At 41.5% G+C, this 25582-nt stretch overlaps 1 protein-coding gene across 36 annotated transcripts in view; it reads right to left on the bottom strand.

Annotated features, from left to right (window-relative positions):
- Positions 1-25582, bottom strand: part of RIMS1 (regulating synaptic membrane exocytosis 1) — a 350422-nt gene that overhangs the window by 71786 nt on the left and 253054 nt on the right. For 15 of the 36 annotated variants that reach the window (XM_056856567.1, XM_056856574.1, XM_056856578.1 and 12 more), the window contains 4 exons: positions 21032-21109; positions 16818-16889; positions 9525-9637; positions 5398-5427 (listed from right to left, as the gene is read on the bottom strand). In XM_056856567.1, the coding sequence (XP_056712545.1) occupies positions 5398-5427; positions 9525-9637; positions 16818-16889; positions 21032-21109 (293 nt within the window). The remainder of the gene's footprint in view (positions 1-5397; positions 5428-9524; positions 9638-16817; positions 16890-21031; positions 21110-25582) is intronic. The other 21 variants (XM_056856570.1, XM_056856592.1, XM_056856608.1 and 18 more) reach the window with 3 other exon arrangements.

Raw genomic sequence — 25582 nt, 5'->3', positions numbered from 1 at the left:
TGTGACTCCATTTCTCATATAAACACAGACACACAAATTAAGATTCCTGTAGATGTTGTTATAAGCTACGATGAAATGGTGCAATTGCCCTGTATTTCTGATTGAATTCTTCTCCCTTTTGATAGGTTCTGTGGCAGAAAAAAGCATGAGAGTGTCTCTGTCCACATAGACTGAGAATCAACATCTCTAGTACTTGAGCACTGAACTGGTACATCATTTCTAATGCTACCCTAAGTTAATCATGTGCATGTATAATGCAGTTCAGAAAACTACTGCTAAATATATAAATAAATTTTATGAGTAGCAATTGTCAGCTTCTCTTTCAAATAATGACCGTGTTGGTGTTGGCGATGACTGGTTTGGAAACTCAAATAGTTATATCTGTTAATTATAATACAGGGTTTTTTTACACTGGAAAAAAGCCTATTTTCAGTATAAAATGGGAAGATCGAACATTCCTCCTAAGGACTCTTAGGACTACTTTAGAATCAGCAAAATCATGTGATAGTTTTCTAGATTGCAGCGTTTTTAAAGATTGTACATAGGTTTGTGTGTGTCCATGTTCATATCTGCACTGGCAAAATGCTCTGTCAACAAGAACAAAAGGTCTGTCCACAAACACAGTCAGCATGTTAGGAAGATGACACTGGCCTAGACGTTTCTCAACATGTTTTCTTATGTGCAGTGAAGATTCTTTTCCCCAAGAGGAAGTACTAAAAACTGCAACCTCCTTACCCTTCTCACCTGCAGCCTGCAATACAGGAAAAGTTGTAATACTGAAAAAACTTCTGCTTTGGCATTATCAAGATTAAATCTAATGATTCTTCTCACAAGAATACAACAGATTTGTCTTATGACCAAAGGAAATTAATTTGAAATGGTAAATATGTCAGGTTAGTGTTTCAGCACATATAAGCATTGAGGCTTTATTTGCCAAAACACAATGAAGTGCTTGAAATGAAGATGCAGACATAGATAATCAGCAGGGTTGTGTTTTTTTAAAGCAGTGAAAATGAGAAAAGATTTAGAGCCAAGTCATGTGAGAAAAGTTTAAGGTTAAGGGAACAGGTTATGTTCTTTCTAAGTTTACAATTTTTCTTTAAAAGTTTTCATCAGAGGAGAAAACAAACAATTTAGCTTTCATAGTACAGTGAATTATAAAATAAGGGCAACTGCATAAAAATAGGTTTAGGTTATACTAGCTACAAAAGAAGTGTGTAGAATATTCTGGAAAGGATTTGAAGAAGGTGGCCTAACATTGCTTGTTAAAACTGCTGGTACCTACCTACTATCTTCTGATACCTTTGGGGCATAAGATCCCATAAAGCTACCTGACAGCACTCCAAGAGTTGGTCGTCACTGAAATTTGGCATGGTGTACAAGTTAAGAGAATTACAGTGCTTTCCTAAGGAGAGTTACTCCCGTCTAAGCCCATTCATTATAATGGGCTTAGAATGGAGTAACTCTCCTTAGGAATGCACTGTTAGAGGAGGATCTAAGAAGCCCATGTGCAAAGCACCAAACTGCCATGAAAGCTTACTGGGTGACATTGGGCCAGTCTCTCTCTCTCTGTTTAACATACCTCACAGGGTTGTTGAGGATAAAGTTGGAGAAGGAAGAATGATATATGCCGCCCTGAACTGCTTAGAGAAAGCCATGGATAAAAAAAAGTACTAGATGAATCTGGGCTGATGGGACTCTGATTAATAACTGATTGGAGGTATATATCACCCATCCCAACAGCTACTACTAGTCACTCACGTAACAGGGTCAGATGCTTGGTAAAGGACCATGTGCCATAGTTTTCTTCCTGACTGTTGCTGTGAGGTCCACCTCAAAGCATCCCCTCCCATACTTCAGGGCCTTCCCTTGAACTTTATTTTTTGCTACACACGGTTGGGAAGACAGCTCCGTTCTTAGCAGCTCTTTCTTTCTTTCTGCCCAACTGATATTTCTTTCTGTGAACATTCTGCCCCCTATGCCTTACCTCACTTTAGAACTGCATATTTCTTCACTCACACATGTTCATGCCAACAAACTGAAGCCAAAGGCAAAGCCATTATGAGCCTTACAGTGCAATCCTATTCAGCATCACTCCAGTTTAAGCCAATTTAAATCACTGGGCTTAGACTGGAGTCACTCTGCAATACAATAGGATTGTATTGTTGGTGTGGGTACTCTTGCAGGACTTCTTGTGACCTATGCCTTAAGTTTTATTTTCCAACGGTGCTCTTAACCCAATCCACATCAGTATAAGTCAGGGGTTGGCAAACTCATTAGTCAAAAGAGCCAAATATCAACAGTACAATGATTGAAATTTCTTAAACTTAAACTATATAGGTAGGTACACTGTTTATTAACTTAATAAACTTTAATTAAAGTTTTAAGTCTTAATTAAACTATAGGTACACTGAATAAAACTTGATACCATACTTAATAGTGATCTTATTTATTGATAAAATTAAATTGTAAGTCCCTGCCATTTCCCCCTCCCCGTCCGGAGTCCTCGTCTGGAGGCCTGGTCTACCGCCATAAAAGCCTATTGGTAGACCTGGCCTCCGGCTGAGTCCCATTGGGAGGCCAGGTCTACCCATTGGCTTTCTTGGCAGTAGACCTGGCCTCCGGAGGCCCTTAGAAGCCAATTGGTAGACCTGGCCTCTGAAGGGGGACTTTTCCCCTCCTTGGAGTCCAGGTCTACTGCCAAGAAAGCCAGTGGGTAGACATGGCCTCCCAATGGGACTCAGCCGGAGGCCAGGTCTACCAAAGGAAGCCCGCCCCGCCCAACAGCTGATAGGCGGGGTGGGCAGGAACCGCCGAGCCGCCCGCCCAGCAATCACACGGCTAGAGGGGAGGGGAGGGGAGGCTTTAGCCTCCCAACCATTGAGGACAAGGGAAAGGGGGACCTGGCCATTCTCCACAGTGGGGGGGGGGAGAGACAGCGTGCCCGCTCGCCCGCTCTCTCTCAGGTGCGCCGGCTCCGCAGCCCGGCTGCCAGCGTGAGCGGGCGCAAGAGCAGGGGCTCCGAACCAAATTCAGAGAGCCGCACTCAATGGGCCAAAGAGCCGCATGTGGCTCTGGAGCCGCAGTTTTGAGACCCCTGGTATAAGTGAATATCCTAATATTTGCCCAGAATGAACGTGGTCATTTTTCACAATCACAGAAAAAAACAGCCATTTTGAGAAGTTACCTGAGGAGGATGTGCAACACCCCTCAATGGGGATTTCCCCCATAACTATGGTGCATACTGGTTCATAAAATGTACTTGAGGCACTGGACTGGATGGACCATTGATGGATGTTCTACTGCTTGGTCTACCATAAGACCAAATAAAATTCTCCTTCTTTGTCTTTGAAAAGTTATTTATTCAAGCTTTTATAAACTCTGATAATATGCCTCCTTGTAAAATCTAGGAATGAGAATTTTGAAAGCACTAATCCTGAAGACCCTATTGCAGTATTTCTCTTTTGGTTGCTCTCCTCTAAGGGAAAACAGACAAATAATCACTTATTATTTATTAAACACTGTTTATTATTTATTATTATTAAATTTATTATTATTAAACACTGTCCTTCAGTGTTACTCCTCTGAAGATGCCTGCCACAGCTGCTGGCAAAACGTCAGGAAAGAAAATACCAAGACCACGGTTACACAGCCCGGATAACCTACAAGAACCAATCACCTATTTATGTTCATATGTTCACCCATATAAGAAAAGAGGGCATATTTCTACATGTTATTTCGTATGTGGAGAGATCTGACAAACAGTAAAAGGCAGGACATACCAGAAAGATCTGTGTGTGTGTGTGTTTACAAGCAATGACTAAGGATAGAGAGGAATCTTAGAGATGGGAGATTTTGGGAATGGACTTCCCCAAGCCATGACAAACTAACCCTAACTCTTCCCCCATTTTTTCCCTGTGGTTTGTAGTATCTTGGTGCCAGCCCTCTCATCTGCTAGTTTCCCTTCTTTCCACATTTCCACATTTCCTACATGCTGACTACTTACCCAAGTGGTATACTCTGTGCATGCAGAATACCAGCTTGTGTTTCTTCTAAGCTGTCTGGGCATTAATGATGGAAACTGTGGGAAATGTAGGCTTTTTATGCCTTCTGACCTAAATTATACTTCTCAGAATTCCATTCTACAATGAAAGGTCTGAACATGTTTCATTACCTTTATCTCAGAGAACTGAAAATTTAGGAAGAACATTTGCCAAGCATCTTGTGGTGCAATCCTAAGCAAACTTACACACTTCTAAATCCATTGACTTTAATGGATATGGAAAGGTGTAATTGTGCTTCAGATTGCATGGTTGATTGCCATTTTCTTTCCTTCCCCTCCCCTCCTGGTAATCTGGCAAGTTTGAGATACAGAAAAAGGGGAAAGGAGACAAACTATCAGACAGGATACTGGTGATTGTGGAAGATCCTTTTGAAGGTTAGAAATGCACTTTGAAGTAGTATTTTGAAGGCTAGTAATGCACTCAGATAAAGCCTGAGATTTTTCTGAGAATTTTCCAAAAATGCCCATTCCATCCCAAATTCCTTTCCTTTCCTTTCCTTTATCCCTTAGAAGCTCCTTGATCAATAGATTTTGAGCATATATCTAGTGTTGGAGGGATATAAGGATTGAAACAAATCTTGCCACTGACAATGTAGCCTTGGGGTCCCTATCGCTTAGTAAAAAAGGCATTATGTCAGTCACAGAGGCATTGGATTTGTATATTAAAAGGGGGAAAATATAGTGTGATCGAAGTTCCTTGTAAAAGCAGCATTCCAAAAAGGCATGGGCTAATGGGTCAATAGAGCCAGAAGAGCAAGGGCAAATCCTGTCTGAGTATGGTATATTCAGAATTCTGCCCTGCATTACCATAGAAGGGTTAGCCCATCCCAAATTCAGATAGTCTGGTTTTACCTGTCACTAGCAGTGACTACTCATTGAGAACATCTCTTATTCTTTGTGTCTTTTTAATAGGTGAATAGTTAATTTAAGAATTTTAAGATGGTATCCATATTTGAGTCCCATACTTTAGTGCATTTTTAAAGGATCCACAAAGGTAAGGACCTTATTGTTGTGTATTTAACCTGGAACTCCTTTCTATTTACTCTGAAACTGCCATATTGTTATGATCTGAAAGATGATACTATCCCAGGATTTATAATTAGAAGATGACAACCAAGCATGTAACTAATCAGAGTTAATATTTCATTAATCAGTTTAATATTAAAAACAATTTTCTGATGAAAGAAACATAGAATGATGTTTAGGTACTTGAGAAATAACCTTTTCTATGGATTTACATTCTTAAATGAATGTAACCAAATGAGTTGACATGAAATTAATGCAGAGTAAAGGTAAAAATAACAAGTGTTAGTAAAATTGACATGAATATTTACCTTTCGATGAAGTGCTATAATTCTCTTGTTCTTCAATGAATAAAATGCACGGAATGATGGGAACAAAAGAAAGATATCAGCAAATTTAAAGTTAGACAAAAAATGTGTTATACATGAGAATGACAAACACTGTAAGCTCTGTCACAGCATGCATAAATCAATGTGGGAATACTTGAATGACAAAACCATGAAAAACTATAAAATCTGAGATCACAATCCAATACACATTTAAGGGCATTCAACACCATTGAAGTCAATGGTTTTTAGTGCACTTAACTCCATGTTGGATTGTAGTTGGAATTTTAACAGAGTTTAATGTCAAAAATGAAAAAGAAGGTCATTCTAAAGCTTTTTCCCTAATTGCTATGATGAGTAGATAAGAAAGCAAGCAGTTCCATTAGAATGAAAGAGGTTACTCATGTGTGAAAATGCTTACTCATCCATCAAGTTTGCATCTCGACTATTATCGTTTAAGAATTTCACAATAAAATGAAAAAAAGAGTCCTAGAAGCCTAAAATATATATTGAAGCATCTTTTCATCCATTTCAAATGAGAGCACTTTCATACTGACCTTCACTATACCAGTATTTTAACGTGCCACTGTATTAGAAAGCCCTTGCCAGTTCAATATTGTACCAATAAACCAAACTCATGGAAGTACAAAGTCATATTCAAAAACGTCAAGCATTTCTGTGTATATACTAAGAAAATATCAAATGAGGACACTATAGAAATCACATTGATAACTTTCATTTAATTTTGATAACTGTTTTTCTCCAACAAATGGCAATTAAAACACTTTGCTTTATAAAAATAACCATACTAAATACCTCCTTTTCTTTTGAAAAGTCACATCCACTTCTTACAATACACAGTTTTTGCTTTATCCAGATGTCTCTCATATAGCACTCCCTAACAAAAACTAGCATATTTTTAAATTAAAGATTTAAGAGAAGATTTTCAGAGGCAGTTTAAATAAAAACAGTATGTGAATACGGAAGAATCCATTCCAATACATGTAGCTCTTCTGCCTATAGAGTACTCCATTTAAATTATTCATAATCCAGTGTAAAAAACTGCAGAATCAAATACTGCATACCTCCTTTCCCAGTCACTGAACCAGGCTCAACTACCTTTTCAAGTATAAATGTGTTCAACAGCTTAGATCTGTTATATTAACATCTCTACAAGTTCAATTACTATTCTCCATAGCAATGTTTCAGGTCATGTTGTGCATAAGATCACTAGTATTTGTGGGAAGAAATCAATGAAGCACTTCTTGTGGGTAACCTCCATTAATATAAATGAGACTTCTATGTGCCCCCCTTAGATAGTTTAGTAGGTTAAGCTCTTTCTTTTGTCAAAGAATGGGACACCGGTGAAAAACTGAAACATTATGCGTTTCGCCGAACGTGCGTTCGATCCTGGTTAAATCCGGGAATAAAGGAGGCTAAAGCGACCATGCGTTTTCGCCCAATACGTCAAGTATAAGAGTGCAGTCCTAATATTACAAATGTCAGTACAGTTTGTCAATTGGTACAAGTTTAGAGATCCATGAAAAAGTCAGAACCTGCATACCTTCTTCATATCATTCTCTCTCTCTCCCTCTCTTTTTCACACTTTTGTATGCACACTTTCAAACACCTGGCCTACTAGCACAATCATTTCCCAAAAGACTGTTGGAGATACTGCAATATTCTGCAAACAGGCATGCAAGTTAATGGAATAATTTGTCAAATCCTTTACTACAGGAAATTCCTACAGGAAATTTATTTTTCATCAACAATAAAGTCCCCATATGTTTATTATTTCACTCTCACCACCCCTCTTCCTTAGTAACAACAGTCAATGCATTTCTTTTTATTAATATTACTTTTCCTAACTTATAGTAGTAAGTACCTGTATTTGGCTCTTACTTGCAACAATTATTATGGACTATATCTGTATTCATCTGCAAAGGACCAGAAAAATTACATTTCAGACATTCCTGTTTCAGACACTATTGATTATAGAATCAGTTTTATGCAATAAAGGCACTGTATCCCACAAAATTCATGTGCAGTTATATAAATAATGATGTGCTTTATTGGATATTTAAGTAATGGATGGTAAATAATGAAAAAGCTATAATTTCTAACCACTGTAACAAAAGAAGTTTCACATTTTGTTCTGCCATCACCTATAATATATCTGAATGACCCACAGCATATTAGGAATGGTAGTTGTTGTGAAGCTAAGTTCCAATTCACTAAAATCCTCTCACTGACTTCACATGAGTTACCCCTTAAACTAAAGCTATAGCATAGTTGTTGTTGTTTACTGGAACCTCTAAGACCCCTGGACCAGAACCATAGTCTTCAGTCATGCATATATTCAATATAGTGAAGATGGCCAGATATTTTATGACCTTTTACCCCTAGGAGGAAAGATGTTGGAGAACTATTTCTTGCCTGGGGTGAACAAATGTTAAATATCTGAGCAATTCTGTAGAGTTACACTGAGATAAATGGAAATACTTTGGTAAATGGAAATCCCAAGGTTCAACTGTGAAGGAATCTTATTATTGCTTATCAAGTCATGTCTACTACACAGGGCAATTTAATAGCGTCCAGATCTATATTCCTATTAGATTAATGCTGGATTGTCAAGAAAAACAAACAGCAAATTTGGCTGAATATATTAAAACAAAGTGCAGTCATTCAGTATAACAATTATAATAGCAATACTTCCATAGTTTAACAACGGACTATTTCTCTAGGTATAACTTTCAGTATGTTTACCTAGTGGACATAAAGAACAACTAGGATATGCACAAGATGGATGTATGATCCTAACCTCAATTACCACCAGTTGAAATATTATTAGAATTGAAATATTAGAATCCCCCCCCCAAATATAATAAATACTATGAAAGATTCTCTATGGCTTATTATGTCACCAGAGAAATTGTATAAAAATCCACAGAAAGGTACCTATTTTTAATGCTCAGCCTGTACATTATTGACATTCTGGGGAAACGCAAGTCAATTTAATCTGCAAAAAGTTATTAAATTAATGAGACTTTAACTCATGATAATATAAACAAAGAACAAAGATAGAGTACATCAAAAGCACATGCACCAAGTGAAAAATATCCAGGTGAAAATAAGCATATCAAGGGGGAACCATGTTCCAATATAGTCTGTGAATATTCAGTAACATCCCAGTTACTGATCTTCTTTGAATTCATGCATCCAGTCAATGCAATCATTAGGAAACTCAAATCTATGATATGTACATATTGGCAAAGAATGAGCATTTGACAAGTATTTCAACAAGTAAATAGTAATTTTGAGACAAGTATACAGCAATTTATTTTTCAATTCTGAATTATGTCATACAATTAAAATATAAACAATTTAAACAAGTTGTGATGAATTCTAAAATACACCTAGATAGTTGTAAGTTTGATTCATTTTGGAAAAATAGGTAAGTAATGTTTTCGCCCCACAATCCATTAACTTTGCTGTTGTAAATACAATGAAGAGATAAGGATATTAGTACTTTGATAAAGTCCCAGTTGCCAATGCATGTCTCACGTTTTCTCTTAAATGTCTTCCTTATGGATTTACTTGGACTTACAACAGTCAATTGATTATCTTCCCGTTTAGCACATTAATTTCCTCTGCTACCAACCCATTTTGCACTTGACCTTTGACATGCTCAGAAAGGGATACAATTAGCCCTTTTCACACTTCTGTCAGCAAGTTACAATTCGTTATTTTCAGCTAACACAACGGAATTAAATGGAGTGCGAATGATCAAAATGGGTTTGCTGAAATGTGTAAACTGCCCTTTTTATGGAATCCAGAATAAATGTGATTATAAGGAAAAGTCACATCCATTTTAAAGGTGCATACATTGCCAAAAAAGTGAAATAATAATAATAATAACAACTATACAGTAATCAATTGCACACCACTATAGTTGGAAACCCACTTCTATATAACCAGACTGCTTTGTCAGCAGAGACTGATATAGCACTCAACAGTCCGTTAAACAAGACAGAGATTTTTTTGTTTTGGAGAGGAGAAAAAAGAAGGAAAACAAACCCAAGATTTTGAATGATAAGTTTGTGATTTGATACCTTGCTCTGTACTGCTGCTCCTGACAGGAACTTGGGGAAGCTGCCGCCCCCTACGACTGCTGAAGGGCGTGTCTGCTGAAGAGGACTGCAGGGGACTTCCTGGTTGATGCATTCTGCAGGCAGAATTAAGATTAAATGGAATGATGTTACAGACATCTGACCCAAGGGATGCTACAAGCACCAGAGTGAAATGCTTTTATTAAAACATATGTGAAAAGAAAGAGGAAATATCTTAATATATGGCCCATTCAGGAAGCATTAATTTTTGGCATGTTTTAAGTGTGTACATCTCAGAAGCCATTTTTTTAGTAGCTTCTTTCAATAAGCCACTAGGTTGTGGAAAAAAGCCACTCAATCAATCACTGATAGGTGCTAAGTGAAATAATTAACACCAGTCTAAATTTGGAATTTCCCCCCCTTGAATGCCTTCAACTTTAAAAAAACTATGGTTAACAGTGGTTTGAAACAATCAAGCATAATATAAAAGTCCAGCCATCTACACTATATATCCACATAATATTGGTGTTAATGCTCTTGCTAAATGCATTGCAGTGGAAAACTGAATACCCACGACTACAGATGTACATGGGCTCTCTCTGGCCGTACTTACAAAGTCCTAAAAACAATTTAAAGTCTTCTATCCAATTGGAGGCTGACATACATTTTCAGATTTATTACCCATGTATAGTAAACTGTTAAGGAAATTTTTTAGAACTAGAGAGAACAAGGAAGTGCTATTATTATATAGGAAAAGTAACTTCTGAGTCTAGAGTTAGGGCATGTTCACACAGCACCAGCAGTGAAATCCCTGTGAACAGGACTGTAAGATGGTCTCTTTCTTCTCTGTGCATACCCCTTCCTCTCCTTTTTATGTTTTCTTTTGACATCATGGAACTGGAGAATTAAGTGGATCTTGTTCTTCCCAGTGCTGTGAAGAGTAATAGGTTGCATCTGATGTGTCCTGACCAATGTGAACTAGAAACATATCACAGAAGCAGGGTAATGAAAACTACCACTTGCTTCTTGTATGGTGCCAGTGGGGAATGTTCCTAGGAGTCACTCCTAGTTTACCATTCACTGATCTTCCTTTATATGAGATCTATACAACGAGAAATCCAGAATTTTTAGGGATATACCTTTCTGTGCTTAGTGTGAAAATGCATGATGTGAGAACACACTCTTTGTTATATAAGCAAACTTCTGTGTTGCATAGAGCATATATTTTTAAAACAAAATATTCTGAAAGCTTTCAAATGATTGCATAAACACAACAAAACGATGGGAAGACAAAACATGGGCAGATTTTTACTACTGTGACAAGTTCCTTTGTATGACTTAAACAATCCAGATAGTGGTAATAGAGGATATGAAAAAGTGTAGGAAGCATGGGGGAAAAAACAGATTGTACTGGAGTGTCGGAATGAATGAATGCACTGCATGTACTCTGGAAAGTACACCACCACATTAACATCTGGGAGGAAGAAAACAAAATGCTATGCTGGACACTTAATAGCAACCTTGTCAGAAGTGGAGAAGGTGGCGCCGACCCTCCAGGAACTAGGTGATGTACAGAACATAATGGTCTGATACTAGAATGCTCACTCGACCTTGAGCGAGTGTGATGCTTTCCCCTAATGACTGGCTGATCATTGATTCTCGGGGTAGGAAGTCCCCTTCTAGAAACACATGGCAGTAGAACCCTAAAACATTAGGGCCAAAAAAAAAGGTTCAGTCATTAGGTTTACAGAAAATCTTTGCCCACACATACACACTCACAGACACACACCATTGCCTCCAACTTATATAGCAGTATCCACAAGTAGTAATTTTCATATTCAGCAATATTATCTTCATAATCCAGTTAGTAAATGATCTCACAGAAGATTCATCACAGACTATACAGAAATATGTTTGTACTTACAAAGCTAATAAAATGACAAGACAGAATGGGTTGTGACCTCCTAGAAAGCTGCATTTTTGGTTGCCTTTTGAAAGGACCTACTGCTAGTGAACATGGGTGTCACACCTCCTGTCTCTTTGCAGGCACATCATGAGGAGGGAAAAGATGGTGAGATGATGTCATCTCGGTAATGAGGAGGATTCCATAGCTCTGAATTTTGGCTTCTTCCTCACAAAGGTACACCTCTTGGTACATGGCTTGTGTTTCCAATCTCCAGTTCTTGTGGTTTGCTACCCATGGCCCTGGCCTTAACACTAGTGAGATCAAACACTGGGTCCCCCTCTTCCTCTTAGGGCTGACTACTTTTAAATGGGTCACTCCAGCTGGTGATTTAGTCAGATCAGTTTGATGTCATATCAGGTGATGTTATTTAACTTCATGTCATGAAAAGCTTCAACTGACCATTTCCATGGGACAGGACATTGTTTCCTGCCCAGCAAGCAAAATACTTTCTGTCATATGGCTCTTAAGACATATGACTTCCTGTCTTATGCCTGTAGCAAAATGGGTCTCAGGTTTAGAAAGGCTGAGGACCAATGCTGCTGTATGTAGAATTTCCACAGGCCTGTTTGCCTGATCAAGGCAAACAGTACAGTCCTAAACACTTGTAAGTCCATAGACTTCAATGGACTTAGAAGAGTGAACTCTGTTTTGGATTGCTTCTGGAAGTGTCTTTCTTTGAGCTCTGTATAATGCTTAAATCGCACAAATTTAACTTCTTTATCACATTGTTAAAAATTAACAACTGCTCCTGTGAAATGATGTTCTACTTCATCGACTTAGTTCCTGAGTAGGTTAAGGTTGTCTTGTGCCAAAGAAGAATGGAAGAAGACAATGACTTGCTGAAAATTTGCCACACAAAAACACTTAGCATGGCTGCTTCAACAGGTAGTTGGAGACAAGTCTACTCACACTGTGAGCACGAATTACTGCTTCAGTAACTAGGCCCCCCAGTCTGTATGGTAATGCTTAGCTCACCAGTTGAACTTACAGGTGAGTCTACCTGCAGGTTCTGCATCCAGTTAAAGCTCCATGTAGTTGTTCAGTGCCAAAATTGCAGAAAGTTGTTTTTATCCCCAGACATGGCCAGTGTTGGTTACCATATTCCATCAGGGACAAAATAACTGTTGCTTTAAAAAAACATTTAAAAGAACAATATCTGGAAAGTGCAGAGTTTTCTAATGCAATACAACTGTGATGAGAGTACCTGTCCAGACAGACTAGAGCAACACTATGCCTAATGGATTTACTGCTGTTATCCAGCTCCCTGAAGCTGTTGTATTATAGCAAAGCTACCATATTTTTAGCTCCATAGCACGCACCTAACCATAACACGCCCCCCCCCAGCTGGCCGTTGGGGCGGGGAAAGCCGGCTCGCACTGGAATGATGCAAGCCGGCTCTGTGCGCCCTGCCCGCCTCCCAGCTGGGAGGCGGGCAGGGAAAGCCGGCTCTCGTCGTTCCAGCGCGCCCAGCCGGCTCTGTGCGCACATTCACTCCATAACACGCAGAGTTCCCTCACTTTTGAGGAGGAAAAAAGTGTGTGTTATGGAGCGAAAAATACGGTATATAATAGTACAGTTATACAATAAATAAACCTATGTGGCAATAAATCTATGACAGAACACGCAAAGCTGTCTTATACTGAATCAGACCATCAGTCCATCAAGGTCAGTATCGTCTGCTCCAACTAGCAGTGGCTATCCAATATCTCAGAGATCTTTATATCACCTACTACCAGATCCTTTAACTGGAGGTGCTGGGGATTGAAGCCTGGGCCTTCTACATGCCGAACAGATGCTCTACCACTGAGCCATGGCCCCTCCAGTAAAGTATAAATATAAGTAAGTGAAAATACTGAGGCTGTACAGATATTTTGGAATGCACTGTTGAACACAAATGTATTCATAAAGCATATAATAAAATTATAGGAAAAATAATGGACAAATGGAGCAGGTGAACCGCCGATATCAGTTTATTTGCCGGACAATGACTAATGACAAGCCAGAGGAGCATTCTACATTCTACACACATTTGCCACCACCAGGGGGGATCAGCATCCTTGGTAAATCTGCAGCCAATTATAAAACACAAATAATCTTTTGAGAAAACCACGAGTTATTATTCTGTGAGAGGTGGCAGGTATTACAGCTGCTGTTCACAGCAGTAATATTTTAAAGTAGTTTGATGGTTTGGGTATATTGTATGATTTTCCACAACAGTACTTCGTACAAAGTACAAACTTTTACACGTTAGAGGTTCTGATGTATAAAACTGATGTGTAAAACTGGCAACTCCTCATTCAACAAGTCCTATATGCCAAACTCCCTGACAAAAAACAACTATGAGACCCTGTCAAGATTAGCGGATGGAAAACTAAGTTAATAGAGTTTGTTGTTCTTAATGTTCTGGAATGTTAAATTTACCTATATTAAAACAAAAGATAAATTTACTGACGTGTTTTGCCCTGGAACCCGGTTCTCCAGATCACCACTCTTAACCACTACACATGAGCAGCGGAGGCTAATCTGATGAACTCTTTTGTCCATCCTGAATCTACTGCCCATCAACCTCACTTGATGCTCCCAAGTACTAGTATTACCAGCCTAGTGCCTAATTGTGAGAGCACTCCCCAGCCGTGACCCAGACCCGCCGCCTGATAACCCATGAAATTCCCCAGATGATAACACGGATCAAAACAGACAGAAGCCCGGGTTGGGTGGAATGGCCACAACTTTATTGATTGCAGCAGCAAGGCATTGGCATGGCATGGGGGCGTTATCCTTCCATCGACCTGCCCCTCTGCAGGCCGATGCGCATTCCCGGCCACTTGCTGGGACCCGCTTGAGATGACAGCGCCTGGGACACACGAGGACGGTGGCCAACTGTGTGGTACCCTGCCACTCGGGAGAGGCCCTCCTGACAGCCCACGGCAAGGCATGACCCCCGACAGCCCCTTGGCTGGGCTTATCCTTGGCAGCCCCCGGCTTGGCATGTCACTTCCGGCCTCCCCCAAAATCCCTTAATGGGATCCTCCATGTGGGGGAAAAGGGGCACGCAGGCCAGCTTTTCCCCCAAACTGGATCCAGCCCCTATGCCAAACCACCAAAGTTGTGACAGACAAAACACACTTAACAACCAAAACCATGTTTACAGCCAAAGTTGTGACAGACAATGAACATTAACAACAAACCATGTGTGCAGCGGTGGGTGGGTGGGACAAACGGAAGCCAACTGAGAGCTGAGCCGGGCGAGGCCCCCTTTTATGCAGGGAAGTCGGACCTGAGTGGAAACACCCAGGTCCGACTTCCAGGAGGCCCGCCCCTTTGGGAGCCTCGGGCCTGATTGGCCCTTTCAGATCGAGGCACAGATTCCTCATAGGAAAGGTGCTCCAGTTCCTTATTTATCTTGGCTGTCCTCTTCTGCACTGTTTTTCCAGCTCTGCAATTTTTTTTTGAGATGTAATGAGGTTGTACCTTAGATCTATACAAGGGCATTACAATATCAGCTGTTTTATTTTCAATCACTTTCCTAATCCACAACCTGGAGCTTTTCAGTACTGTCATGAACTGAGTCAATGTTTTAATCAATGTTTTATCCACTGTAACCCGAAGATCTCTTTTCCTTCAAACTTAAGATACATTCACATTTGTATCCACCGGACTCCTCATCTATCTACTCTGTACTGTAACATAGCCTTTCAGCAATCTTCCTGTTCCTCAAGTGTCTATCACTGAAGAAGTATCAAGAACCTGTCTACACTTGCACTCTAAAGTATATTTGACATGTTAGTATATATTACATGTTAGAAAATAAAATAAAATAACCTGTAAATAGGAGATGAGGAACTGGGTCAAGCAGTTCAAGAGGAAGAAAAAAATGTTCTATTGGGGGGAAAGCCATGAGAGAAAAGGTAAGTGTTGAAAAGGCAATTTGTGGAAACTAAAGACAGATGAACCAGTGTGGATATAAAGGGGAAGGAAATAACTTCCATTTATATTTGTACGAAGGACATATATTGGAAACCATCCTCAAGGCAAGAACAGGAAACCATGGACCAATCATCAGACTTTGCATTTAGAAAAATGTTAGGCCATCTCCAGGCCACTTTCTGTTACCATATTAAAGAAGCTTTTGAGCAACACAGAAAGTTTTTATTTTTATTTTATTCAGTTTGTACCCCACTCTGTTTCCCCGCCAGCAAACAGAGTGGGGTACTGCTATGTCCTTCATACTTCAGAAAGTAAAACTGTGATCTGTTTATAATGAACATTTGATGAACATTATAATGAATTTGACACATGCATGTAACTACAATGGCTCCCTCATGCACTATTACAGAGGGCATTAATCTACACCAGGATGCCCAACTGTGGTGCCTATGGGCTCCATGACACCTGCCAATAGCTTTCCTGGCGCCCACCAAGTGTTTTAAGAAAGTGGGTGGGGACATATGGGGTTCCTGCCCAGAAGGGCTTCTGATTGGCCACTGGAGATCTGCCTGGCTGTGCAGGTTACAAAGCAAAAACTAGTGGAAAAGACTGCAGTCCAATCCCACAGACCAAAGATGGCTCTGGGTCTGACCCCAAACTGAGGATGCAGCCCTGCACATGGGGTTGGGTCTGATACTATCTCATCCCCCTACTTGCATTGGAGGCAGCTGACAGAGGGCCATGCCTGGCCCAGCCTTGTGGGTGCATGTGGGAGAGGGGGGAGCAGTCATTGCCACCATGAGCCAGGCAGGTAGAGGCTGTAATGCTACAGACAGGTGTGGAGGGGGAACTGACCCCGTGTCCCCCCCACTTGAGTCATGCAGGTGGAGATGGCAGTGCTGCTGGTGGGTGGCCTGGCTAGCAAGTGGGCAGCCCTGTGAGGGAATAAGGGGGCCAAAAAAGGATGGGATCCCCCACTTGTATTATTATATATTGTTTTATTATTATATATTGTTGCTTTTAATCTTAGTATCTTTTCTCATCAAAGCAAATGTAAAACAAAAAAACTGGAAAATGAGGAGAGGTGTTCCTATTATGACTTGGGAATATGGTAACTCAATCTCCACTTCCCATCTTTCAGGGGCTTAAGACTGGTGGTACAAATCCTCATCAGTGGCACATGCAACACTGCCATAGATGAGATCCTAAGCAAGTTGTACTCCAGACAGAGCGTATGTTAGAACAATACTGGAATTAATTTTCAGTTATTTTATAATGTAAAATTTAATCATTGTTTCTTTCGGACAGATGGTATTTCATCGTCATGGCCCATACACTATTCAAATAGTGCAGCTGAACTTATTGAGGCACAACATGGTTGTGTATTACAGAATCAATCCTACCTTTCTGTTTCTGATGCAGAGCCTTTCCTAGTTTGTTTTTGGGTGCTATATCTTTCCACTTTCCTGGACTGCCTGTGAAATGAAATGCCGGAAAAGAAAGAAAGAATTATAGGAGTTATATCACAACATCAATTCAAAGTGGCTGGTAGATGGAAGGGTGAAAACTAGTTTTATGAAGAGGGGCAGTCCATTCCTGAGTGGGGGGTGGGGTAGATAGGTGATGCCAGGGAATGGTACAGCCCAGGAATGATACAGCCTGGCCGCCACCTGAGAGGCTTTCCGGATGGTCAAAATAGGAATAAAAAGTCTTAAAATCAAATTCCTGTGAAACTCCTCCATGGCAGCCAAAAGACGCTTTAACAATGAATGTATGAGAAACAGTCCCTGCCTTCCCCACTTTGTTTATAGGAAACTCCTCCATGGAGTTTCACAGGACTACGCCAGCTATTTTGCTGGCACAGCTGCAGAGTAAAGGGGCATTCCCAGGCCGAAAGGGGTTTGGAGGCATACTAACATCAACTCTGCCCCTGGGAATGCCCCCCTCCCCCGGACACCAGTGCAGCCTCTTACGCTGGGAAAACACTGCTGGGGAGGCAGCACCAGTGCCCAAGGCCCACGCTGCTGGGTCAATCCACAGAGCTGGCATAAGCTTCTCTGGGCTGGCATCCCTGCCATTTTGGATGGCACAAGTGGCACAGACACCGGCATAGGTGTCACGCCAGCTCCTATGCAGCTCCAGCTACCCCCTTCAGGACTGCATGATTAGTAAATATAGGCTTTAAATAAAAGTTGACGTTCTCACCACAGAGGGAAACAAGAAGATAATTAATTGACTTGATTTGACAAGGCTACTTGCAGAATTTTCATAACCGCTCATTCTTGATAAGTAAGGAAGTATAATAAAATTCTAGAATTCTCTGCAGAGCAGATTATCTTTCATTGTTATTTAAAATCTAGCAATAAAGAAATTATATATCTTGAGGTTAAAATCTGTAGGACTGCATTATGCTCACCAGTCAAATTAAATAGTATTTTAACTTACCTGAAAGTGTAAAGAATGCTAATAATTTTGAAATGTTTCCGTTTTTAAATCATCAGCTATCCCTTATACAACAATATAATTCTATATTACATTTTCATGATTTCTCAGCTAACTTATGAAGGGTTTGAAGTACAACTTTTAAATATTTGGGTCAAATACTACAATGTACATGTACAATGTACAATCCAGAGTATACCGTATATACTCGCGTATAAGCTGAGTTTTTCAGCCCAAAAAAAGGGCTGAAAAAGCCGAACTCGGCTTATACGCGGGTCAATACGGTAGAGGGGGGAGGGAGGAGGGAGGAGGGAGGGGGGAACTTACCTCCGCCGTCTTTTCCTGGCTGGGAGCGGCCTTTAAAGGCGCCCTGCGGCCGCGAGGAGGCCGCCCAGCCGCCCCCGCCGCCTTTTCCAGGCCGGGAGCGGCCTTTAGAGGCGCCCTGCGGCCGCGGGGAGCCGCCCAGCAGCCCCCGCCGCCTTCTCCCGGCCGGGAGCGGCCTTTAAAGGCACCCTGCGGCCGCGGGGAGGCCGCCCAGCCGCCCCCGCCGCCTTCTCCCGGGCGGGAGCGGCCTTTAAAGGCGCCCTGCGGCCACGGGGAGGCCGCCCAGCCGCCCCCGCCGCCTTCTCCCGGCCGGGAGCGGCCTTTAAAGGCGCCCTGCGGCCGCGGGGAGGCCGCCCAGCCACCCCCGACGCCTTCTCCTGGCCGGGAGCGGCCTTTAAAGGCGCCCTGCGGTCGCGGGGAGGCTGCCCAGCCGCCTTCTCCCGGCCGGGAGCGGCCTTTAAAGGCGCCCTGCGGCCGCGAGGAGGCAGCCCAGCCGCCCCTGCCGCCTTTTCCAGGCCGGGAGCGGCCTCCAGAGGCCCCCTGCGGCTGCAGGGAGGCCGCTACGCCGGGCCCGCCGGGCCCGCCGCCAGGAGCCCAGAAGGAACGGTAAGTCTGCGCGTGCGGGGGGGGGTTATAAGCCGCCCCTCGGCTTATACGCGGGTGCCTAATTTTTCCCCATTTTTGGGGAGAAATTAGGCACCTCGGCTTATACGCGGGTCGGCTTATACATGGGTATATACGGTATACCACAGAATATACCAAAATTAACTGTAGCTGTCAGACTAATGACAGATATGGATAACCCTTTTGTCCTTTACTGCTTTTATTATCTGAGATACTTTTTATATTTGGAATCATAGTTTAATCAGAACCATGTTATTTATTATTTTTCCGAAGGCTTCTTGCTGTTGCTCAGATGTGGGATCAAAATGAAGATACATTTGCATAGACAACACAAGTTTCACTCTGAAAGTATTTGATAACTTGGGGATGGCGGAAACGGAGCAGTTATTAGGTAAACCCTTGGCAGTTTCTCTATGGAAGTTTTGTAGTGGCATGAATTAAGATTTCACATTCACAATACAGGCCAATAAGAGGCCAATTTTATGCCACACATCCTTGGTATGCAAGTGGCATAAAGACAACTGCATGTAAGCTTAACGATAACATTCAATTTTTTGAACTCATCTGCTTTATCATCCAGCTGAGATCTTGCTCAATAGGTTGCTAACATTCCTGCAGCCCATGAATTTGCTTATCTGTAGCTATGTTGGTAAGCAGAATTTGAGTGTAAATATTACAGACTATTTTTAAGTGCTTTTTTCAGATTTCACAGGTTCTACAACAGGCACTGGTACAAAAAAAATACTGAAATTACTATGCCATAGGCCCATTATAATGGCTGGTAATCTGGGTATTTTGTATCTGACAATTAATTAGGTGAAAGCAGGCACTTTATTCTCACCTCACTTTATTCTCAAGCAAGAACACCCAGGCACAGAACCACTCACGAAAGCTTGCTACACTTTTGGGGCCAAAGAAATATCATCTGCTTGTTTTATATCCATCATAGAATCTTGCTGTTCTAGGCTATAAAAATGGGAACTTACTATCAGCATCCGAAGCCCAGTTACACCCTTCTGAGACTTTCAATGGATTTAGAAGGGTATAACCCTGCTTAGGATGTAGGGATGCCAGCTGCCCACTTTGAGGGGGCATTTTTCCACTGCTAGCCCCTGCCTCCCTGGGAGAACTGTGACGGATAGAAATAAAGTGGCATTGTGTGTTGACTGGCGTATGGATGTCATGTCCAGGCTTTTGCCTGGATTTGATGTTGACATGTAGCATCATGTCATGTTTGTCCCGTGCCCCTCCCCCAAAAGCTCCCAAGGCAATATCCTGAGATCCTTATTAGGGTGGCCCCGTAAATATGTTAATTCATCATTATATGACAGACTTCAAGAATTTCTGTTCAAGCCTCGCTCCCACACAGTATTGTGTCTCAGAGATTTCTGAAGATCAAGGTCTTCATATCTGGTCTTCTATGCTATAGATGTCATGTTTACTGTAATTACTGATCTTGCATTCCCTAGAGCTCAACTAAAGGGTGGCCCCACTTTTGGGTAGGATGTTGCTTGATGGTCCTCTGGATAACAAAACCAGACATGGCTTGCTATTGCTGATTCCTTGTCCTCCAGCTCAACTCTATTTTGTTTTATCGTGTCCTATCCCCTTTGGGTTTGAAATATGCCCTGGAACCTTTGTTTGCAGAGCCTTTAATAGATGTCATGCATTCATTTCCACCATTTCAGGAAGTTCCATAGATAATCTCCTTTTTGAACATCTTTACTGGGAAATGTGAGCGTCTAATATACAGTATATGTGATGATATTACTAAAACTTTCACTACCCCCTTATGTATTTCCCCATTTCCAAACAAAAATTTCAGATAGTTTTTCTGGCAGTTACTTCATAACCTGCTATACTTTAACAGATGTTCTAGAATAGCAGCCCATAGATAATGACTCGACATATTCTATATATCCTGGGTAAAAGTATGAACACAGCTAGTCCATGAACTCAAATCAATAATCCCATGAATTCATCTGCAGATGCCAAAATGTTCTGGTGCCTGCCAGGAAATGAAGTCCTAGTAATAAGAATGTAGCTTTACTGGATTCACAGCAGCTGAAATATACTAATACATATTTTTAAAATGCCTTTAGCATATTTAAAGGACATGGGAAACCATGTTATGTAATACAGAAATGGCAGAGTACAAAACTAGGAAATAATGGTGTTTGACATTACTCAATACTGTATGAACTTGGATACAATTTAGCAAGGATACCTCTGTGTTGTTTCCGGATTAGCACTTAGGTGGTTTAAACAGTCTTGTTTTGGAATGCAAGACTCCATCGCTGTTGTTCTTCACAGGTTTTGGAAACAAGGAAGTGAAATTTGGACAGAATGGATAGAAACAGACAAAAACAGAGAGATGGTCACATGCAGTGAAGATGGACACATGCAATCAAGTTATCCATATGAACCAAGAACAGTTCAATGATAAATCACATTTCTCTATCCTTTTAAATATTTCAGAAAGTTTTTTCTACAAAAACTATAACAAAAACGGAACTGTTCCTAAAGCTTAAGACAGAAACAATCACACATATTTCACTATAGTTACCGGTAGTAACACAGTTACTGTTTTGTTTTTCCAGCTGATATAATTTATCCTATCCTTTGAAATGAATTGGATTTTGCAGTAGTATTTGGCAGAATTGGGTTTTTACAAACAAACTGTTGTGAAAGTTACTTTATGGTGTCTTACATCATACTTCATATGTAGTATATTTCATATGTTGTATCTCAGGTGAATTTACAAATGGACCGTAACAGCCTGGTTTCTGTAACACAACCTCCATCAGCACAAATTTAGAGAAAAAATAGGTTCCCATATTTCCACCATGTATCAACTGCATGTCTAAAAACACAACATTGAGCATTATAATTGGTGAAGGCTCCTTGATGTGTGCGTGTGTTTTTATTTGCTTTTATATGTGAAAGAAAATAGAAGGCTGACCTTCGGTAGAAATGTAAAATCCCCTTTGTTATATCACATGAAGTGACCCTCACTAGAAAAGCAAAATGAATGCATTTTCCTAAATTAGTTTCTTAGCTTGAACCATTGTCAGCAGTTTCCCGCTTGGGGAACAGATTTGGACAAGCACCAGAGCAGTGCTCGCAAAGATGTGTTAAGTGCTGTCAAGTCGCTTCCGACTCATGGCGACCCTATGAATGAAAGTCCTCCAAAATGTCCTATCTTTGACAGCCTTGCTCAGATCTTGCAAATTGAAGGCTGTGGCTTCCTTTATTGAGTCAATCCATCTCTTGTTGGGTCTTCCTTTTTTCCTGCTGCCCTCAACTTTTCCTAGCATGACTGTCTTTTCCAGTGACTGCTCCAGTGACTGCTCCTAGCATGACTGTCTTTTCCAGAAGCTGCTCCTTAAATGTAGACATCCCGGTCCTTAAGGATCAATGACTAATTAGAGGAGGAAATCAGGGTATTTTGATCAAACTGAATAAGACAGAACAGAGTCTTCCATTTTTTAAAAACTCCTTTAGAATGGGTTCAGCAAACATGTCTACCTATTCAATACCTTATTAGAAAAGAAGACATCATATACTGTGTCTATTTTTCCTTACTTCTTTTGTGAGAGAATTCTCCTCATCAGACACTAGCTGTCTACGTGAGAGAGAAAGGATGTCTTGGCAAGTCATGTACTATGAGTTATTAAATGGCTCATTCCCTTGGGTTACATGGAGTGAATTACTCTCTCAGTATTTTAGAACACTGTGCCTAAATTTGGTCACAAAAGAGGGCAAAAGGCCTATCTATTATCATGGTAAGTAAACTAAAAATGGCAACTGACTGAAGTAAATATAATTCAGGTGAGACTTCAACCTGTTTATGATGTTCCAGATTAATAGTTAGAATATTACCTCTGAAAACCTGTGCAAATTTTTAAATAAATACATTTAAATGTTTTGACATATTTAAAAGTTGGTTTATTAAACTGACATGCAAGACTGAAGGAAGGAATGTCATTAGCAGCTGGCTTGAACAAAGAAAATAATTTTATTTATCGTATGAATCCTGGCTCCTCATTTCCCTTGTTTAACATTTCAGTTATTCAGTCGACAGCTGGATCGAGGTGGGTCAGGGCTGCTGATCCTCTTAGATCTTTCAGCAGCCTTTGACACAGTTGATTGCAATCTTTTAGACCACCACCGTGCCAACGTTGGGATTTGGGGCTACCCTTCAATGGCTGCATTCCTTTCTCCAAGGTTGGGGGCAGAGGGTGGTGCTAGGGGAGAACGATTGCCGCGACACACCTTGGTGTGTGGGGTGCGGCAGGGCGCAACCCTCTCCACAATGTATTTTAACATCTATATGCACCCCCTTGCCCAACTAGTCAGACGTTTTGATCTGGGTTGTTATCAGTACGCTGATGACACCCAGCTTTACCTGTTGATGTACGGCTGGCCCAATACCATCCCAGACAGGTGTTTGGAGGCTGTGATGAAGTGGTTAAAGCGGAGCCAACTGAAGCTACTGAAGCTAAATCCATTGAAGATGGAGGTCCTGTGGCTAGGTCGGGGTGGCTTGGAGGCCGTGAGCCAGCTCCCAGCTCTTGATGGCATGCGACTGACACCTGCTCCCGCTGTCAGGAACTTGGGTGTGTTCCTGGATGCCTCCTTATCAACAGAGGTTCAGGTCACAGCTGCAGCCTGGTCGGCCTTTTACCATCTCCACCGAGTTAGGCAGCTGGTGCTGTACCACTTGTGCCATGACCTGGCCACAGTAATCCAAGCAACGGTCACCTCCAGGCTAGATTACTGTTACTCGCTTTACGTAGGGCTGCCCTCAGACTGACCCGAAAACTCCAGCTGGTACAGAATATAGCCACAAGCATCCTGACAGAGACCCCGCTGAAGGTGCACATACAGCCAGTGCTCCAACAACTGCACTGGCTCCAAGTGGAGTACCAGATCAGGTTCAAGATGCTGGTTTTAACCTTTAAAGCATTACACGGCCTAGGACCTTCGTATCTACGGGACTGTCTCTCCTGGTATGCCCCCCAGAAAGCATTATGCTTGTCTAGCACCAATTTACTGGTTGTCCCCAGCACCAGAAGTGTCTGGCTGTCCTCAACCATGGCCAGGGCTTTTTTGCCCCTGGCCCAGCCTGATGGAACTCCCTCTCAAATGAGACCAGGACCCTGCGAGACTTACCACAGTTCTGCATGGCCTGTAAGTCCGAATTGTTCTGCCAGGCCTATGGTTGACGACAGCAATGGGTTCAATCACAGCTGGCCTCCCTCCCCTCCCCTCTCTTCTGTTTCCATCTGATTTTTGTGGGGGGAATGATTGCCCCCTAGGCTGGTTCTTGCCCCTGTGTGCAGACAGTTGAGTGCCATTGTTTTAAATTGTTTTAAACTGTTTTAGATTTGAATTAGTAATTTTAACAAGGAAATAACTCCTTGTATTTATTGTATGTATGGTTTAAGCGAGAGCCGCCCTGAGACTGGCTTTCGCCTCCTAAAAGCCTGGCATGAAGCTTTATTGTTTGTGCATACGTGACAGCAGTCATTAAATGAATGTGGAACGTCAGATTTTCCTGCAAACCTGGGGCCCTTTTCAGATTTGTAGAAAGATCTGTTTTGCCTGTTCACAGCTCCAGTTTAAGGATCCTCAGATTTGGTTGATTTTGCTATTAGAATACAAGACAAGTGGAGAATCACAAGAAACTTGTGGGAGCAGCTAGCCCATCGGGTAGTATCAAGTCAACTGAGGTTGCTGCCAGGCCTAGGGTTGCCAACCTCCAGGTGGGACCTGGAGATGCCCTAGAATTACAACTGAACTCCAGATAAAAGAGATCTGTCACCCTGGAGAAAATTGTTGCTTTGGAGAGTGAACTCTATGGCATTTTACTCTGCTGAGGCCTCTACCCTCCCCAAACCTTGCCTTCTGCAGACTCCACCCAAAAAATCTCCAGGAATTTTCCAACCTGGCGTGGGTAACCCTACAGGCCTGGCCCCAATAAGTCCAAAATAGGCCTGGAAAGGCTCTGCAGCTCCCCCCTTGCTTTTACTGAAAGAACTAAACCTTGGAATGCTGTGGTTGCCTAGCAACAGCCACGGAAGGAACCCACTGTTTAATCCATTGCTTTTTATCATTTTTAGGTTTTTTAACCCCCTCCTCCGATGTATATATTTATTTAGATTTCAGATTTTTCTGCAAATCTGGGCCCTTTTTTAGGTTTGTAGAAGGATTTGTCTTGCTCGTTCACAGCTCCAGTCACTGGATTTAAGTATCCAAAAATTTAGCTGACTACACTATTAGAATATAAGATAATGGCTGAGGAAGCTAAACAAATTCTCAAAATAAAAACATCCTGCTTGTACATTTAAACCACAGTTGGTTTTACCAGCCCAGGATAGATTAGCTGGCTATCAAGATTCAGGATCTCATAGTAAGAAAGATTCTCTGGAAGTATGTAGTCCTGCCTTCTGACCTGAGGCAGGTAACGAACTAGGGTTAAAAATGTCTTTCCAGGCTTTAACATGAAAAATTCCATGGAACAGGCCTGTCAGCCTCCTCAAACAATTAGCTGTATGGTTCAAATGCATGTAAGGTTTGGGAACTCCCACTCCAACCCAGTGTTTAATCTTTTATTTTCTTGTACCTTAAACCCATTGGCCACAATCCACTATTGATATCAGAGCTCTATGATTTCAATGGACTTAAGCACACTTAGGAGCCCCATGGCGCAGAGTGGTAAACTGCAGTACTGCAGTCCAAGCTCTGCTCGCAACCTGAGTTTGATCCCAACGGA

This window comes from Euleptes europaea, chromosome 10 (genome assembly GCF_029931775.1).
Source record: "Euleptes europaea isolate rEulEur1 chromosome 10, rEulEur1.hap1, whole genome shotgun sequence".
Classification (NCBI taxonomy): domain Eukaryota; kingdom Metazoa; phylum Chordata; class Lepidosauria; order Squamata; family Sphaerodactylidae; genus Euleptes; species Euleptes europaea.
Note: the sequence above shows the minus strand (reverse complement) of the source record. Positions and strands in the feature narration are given on the sequence as shown.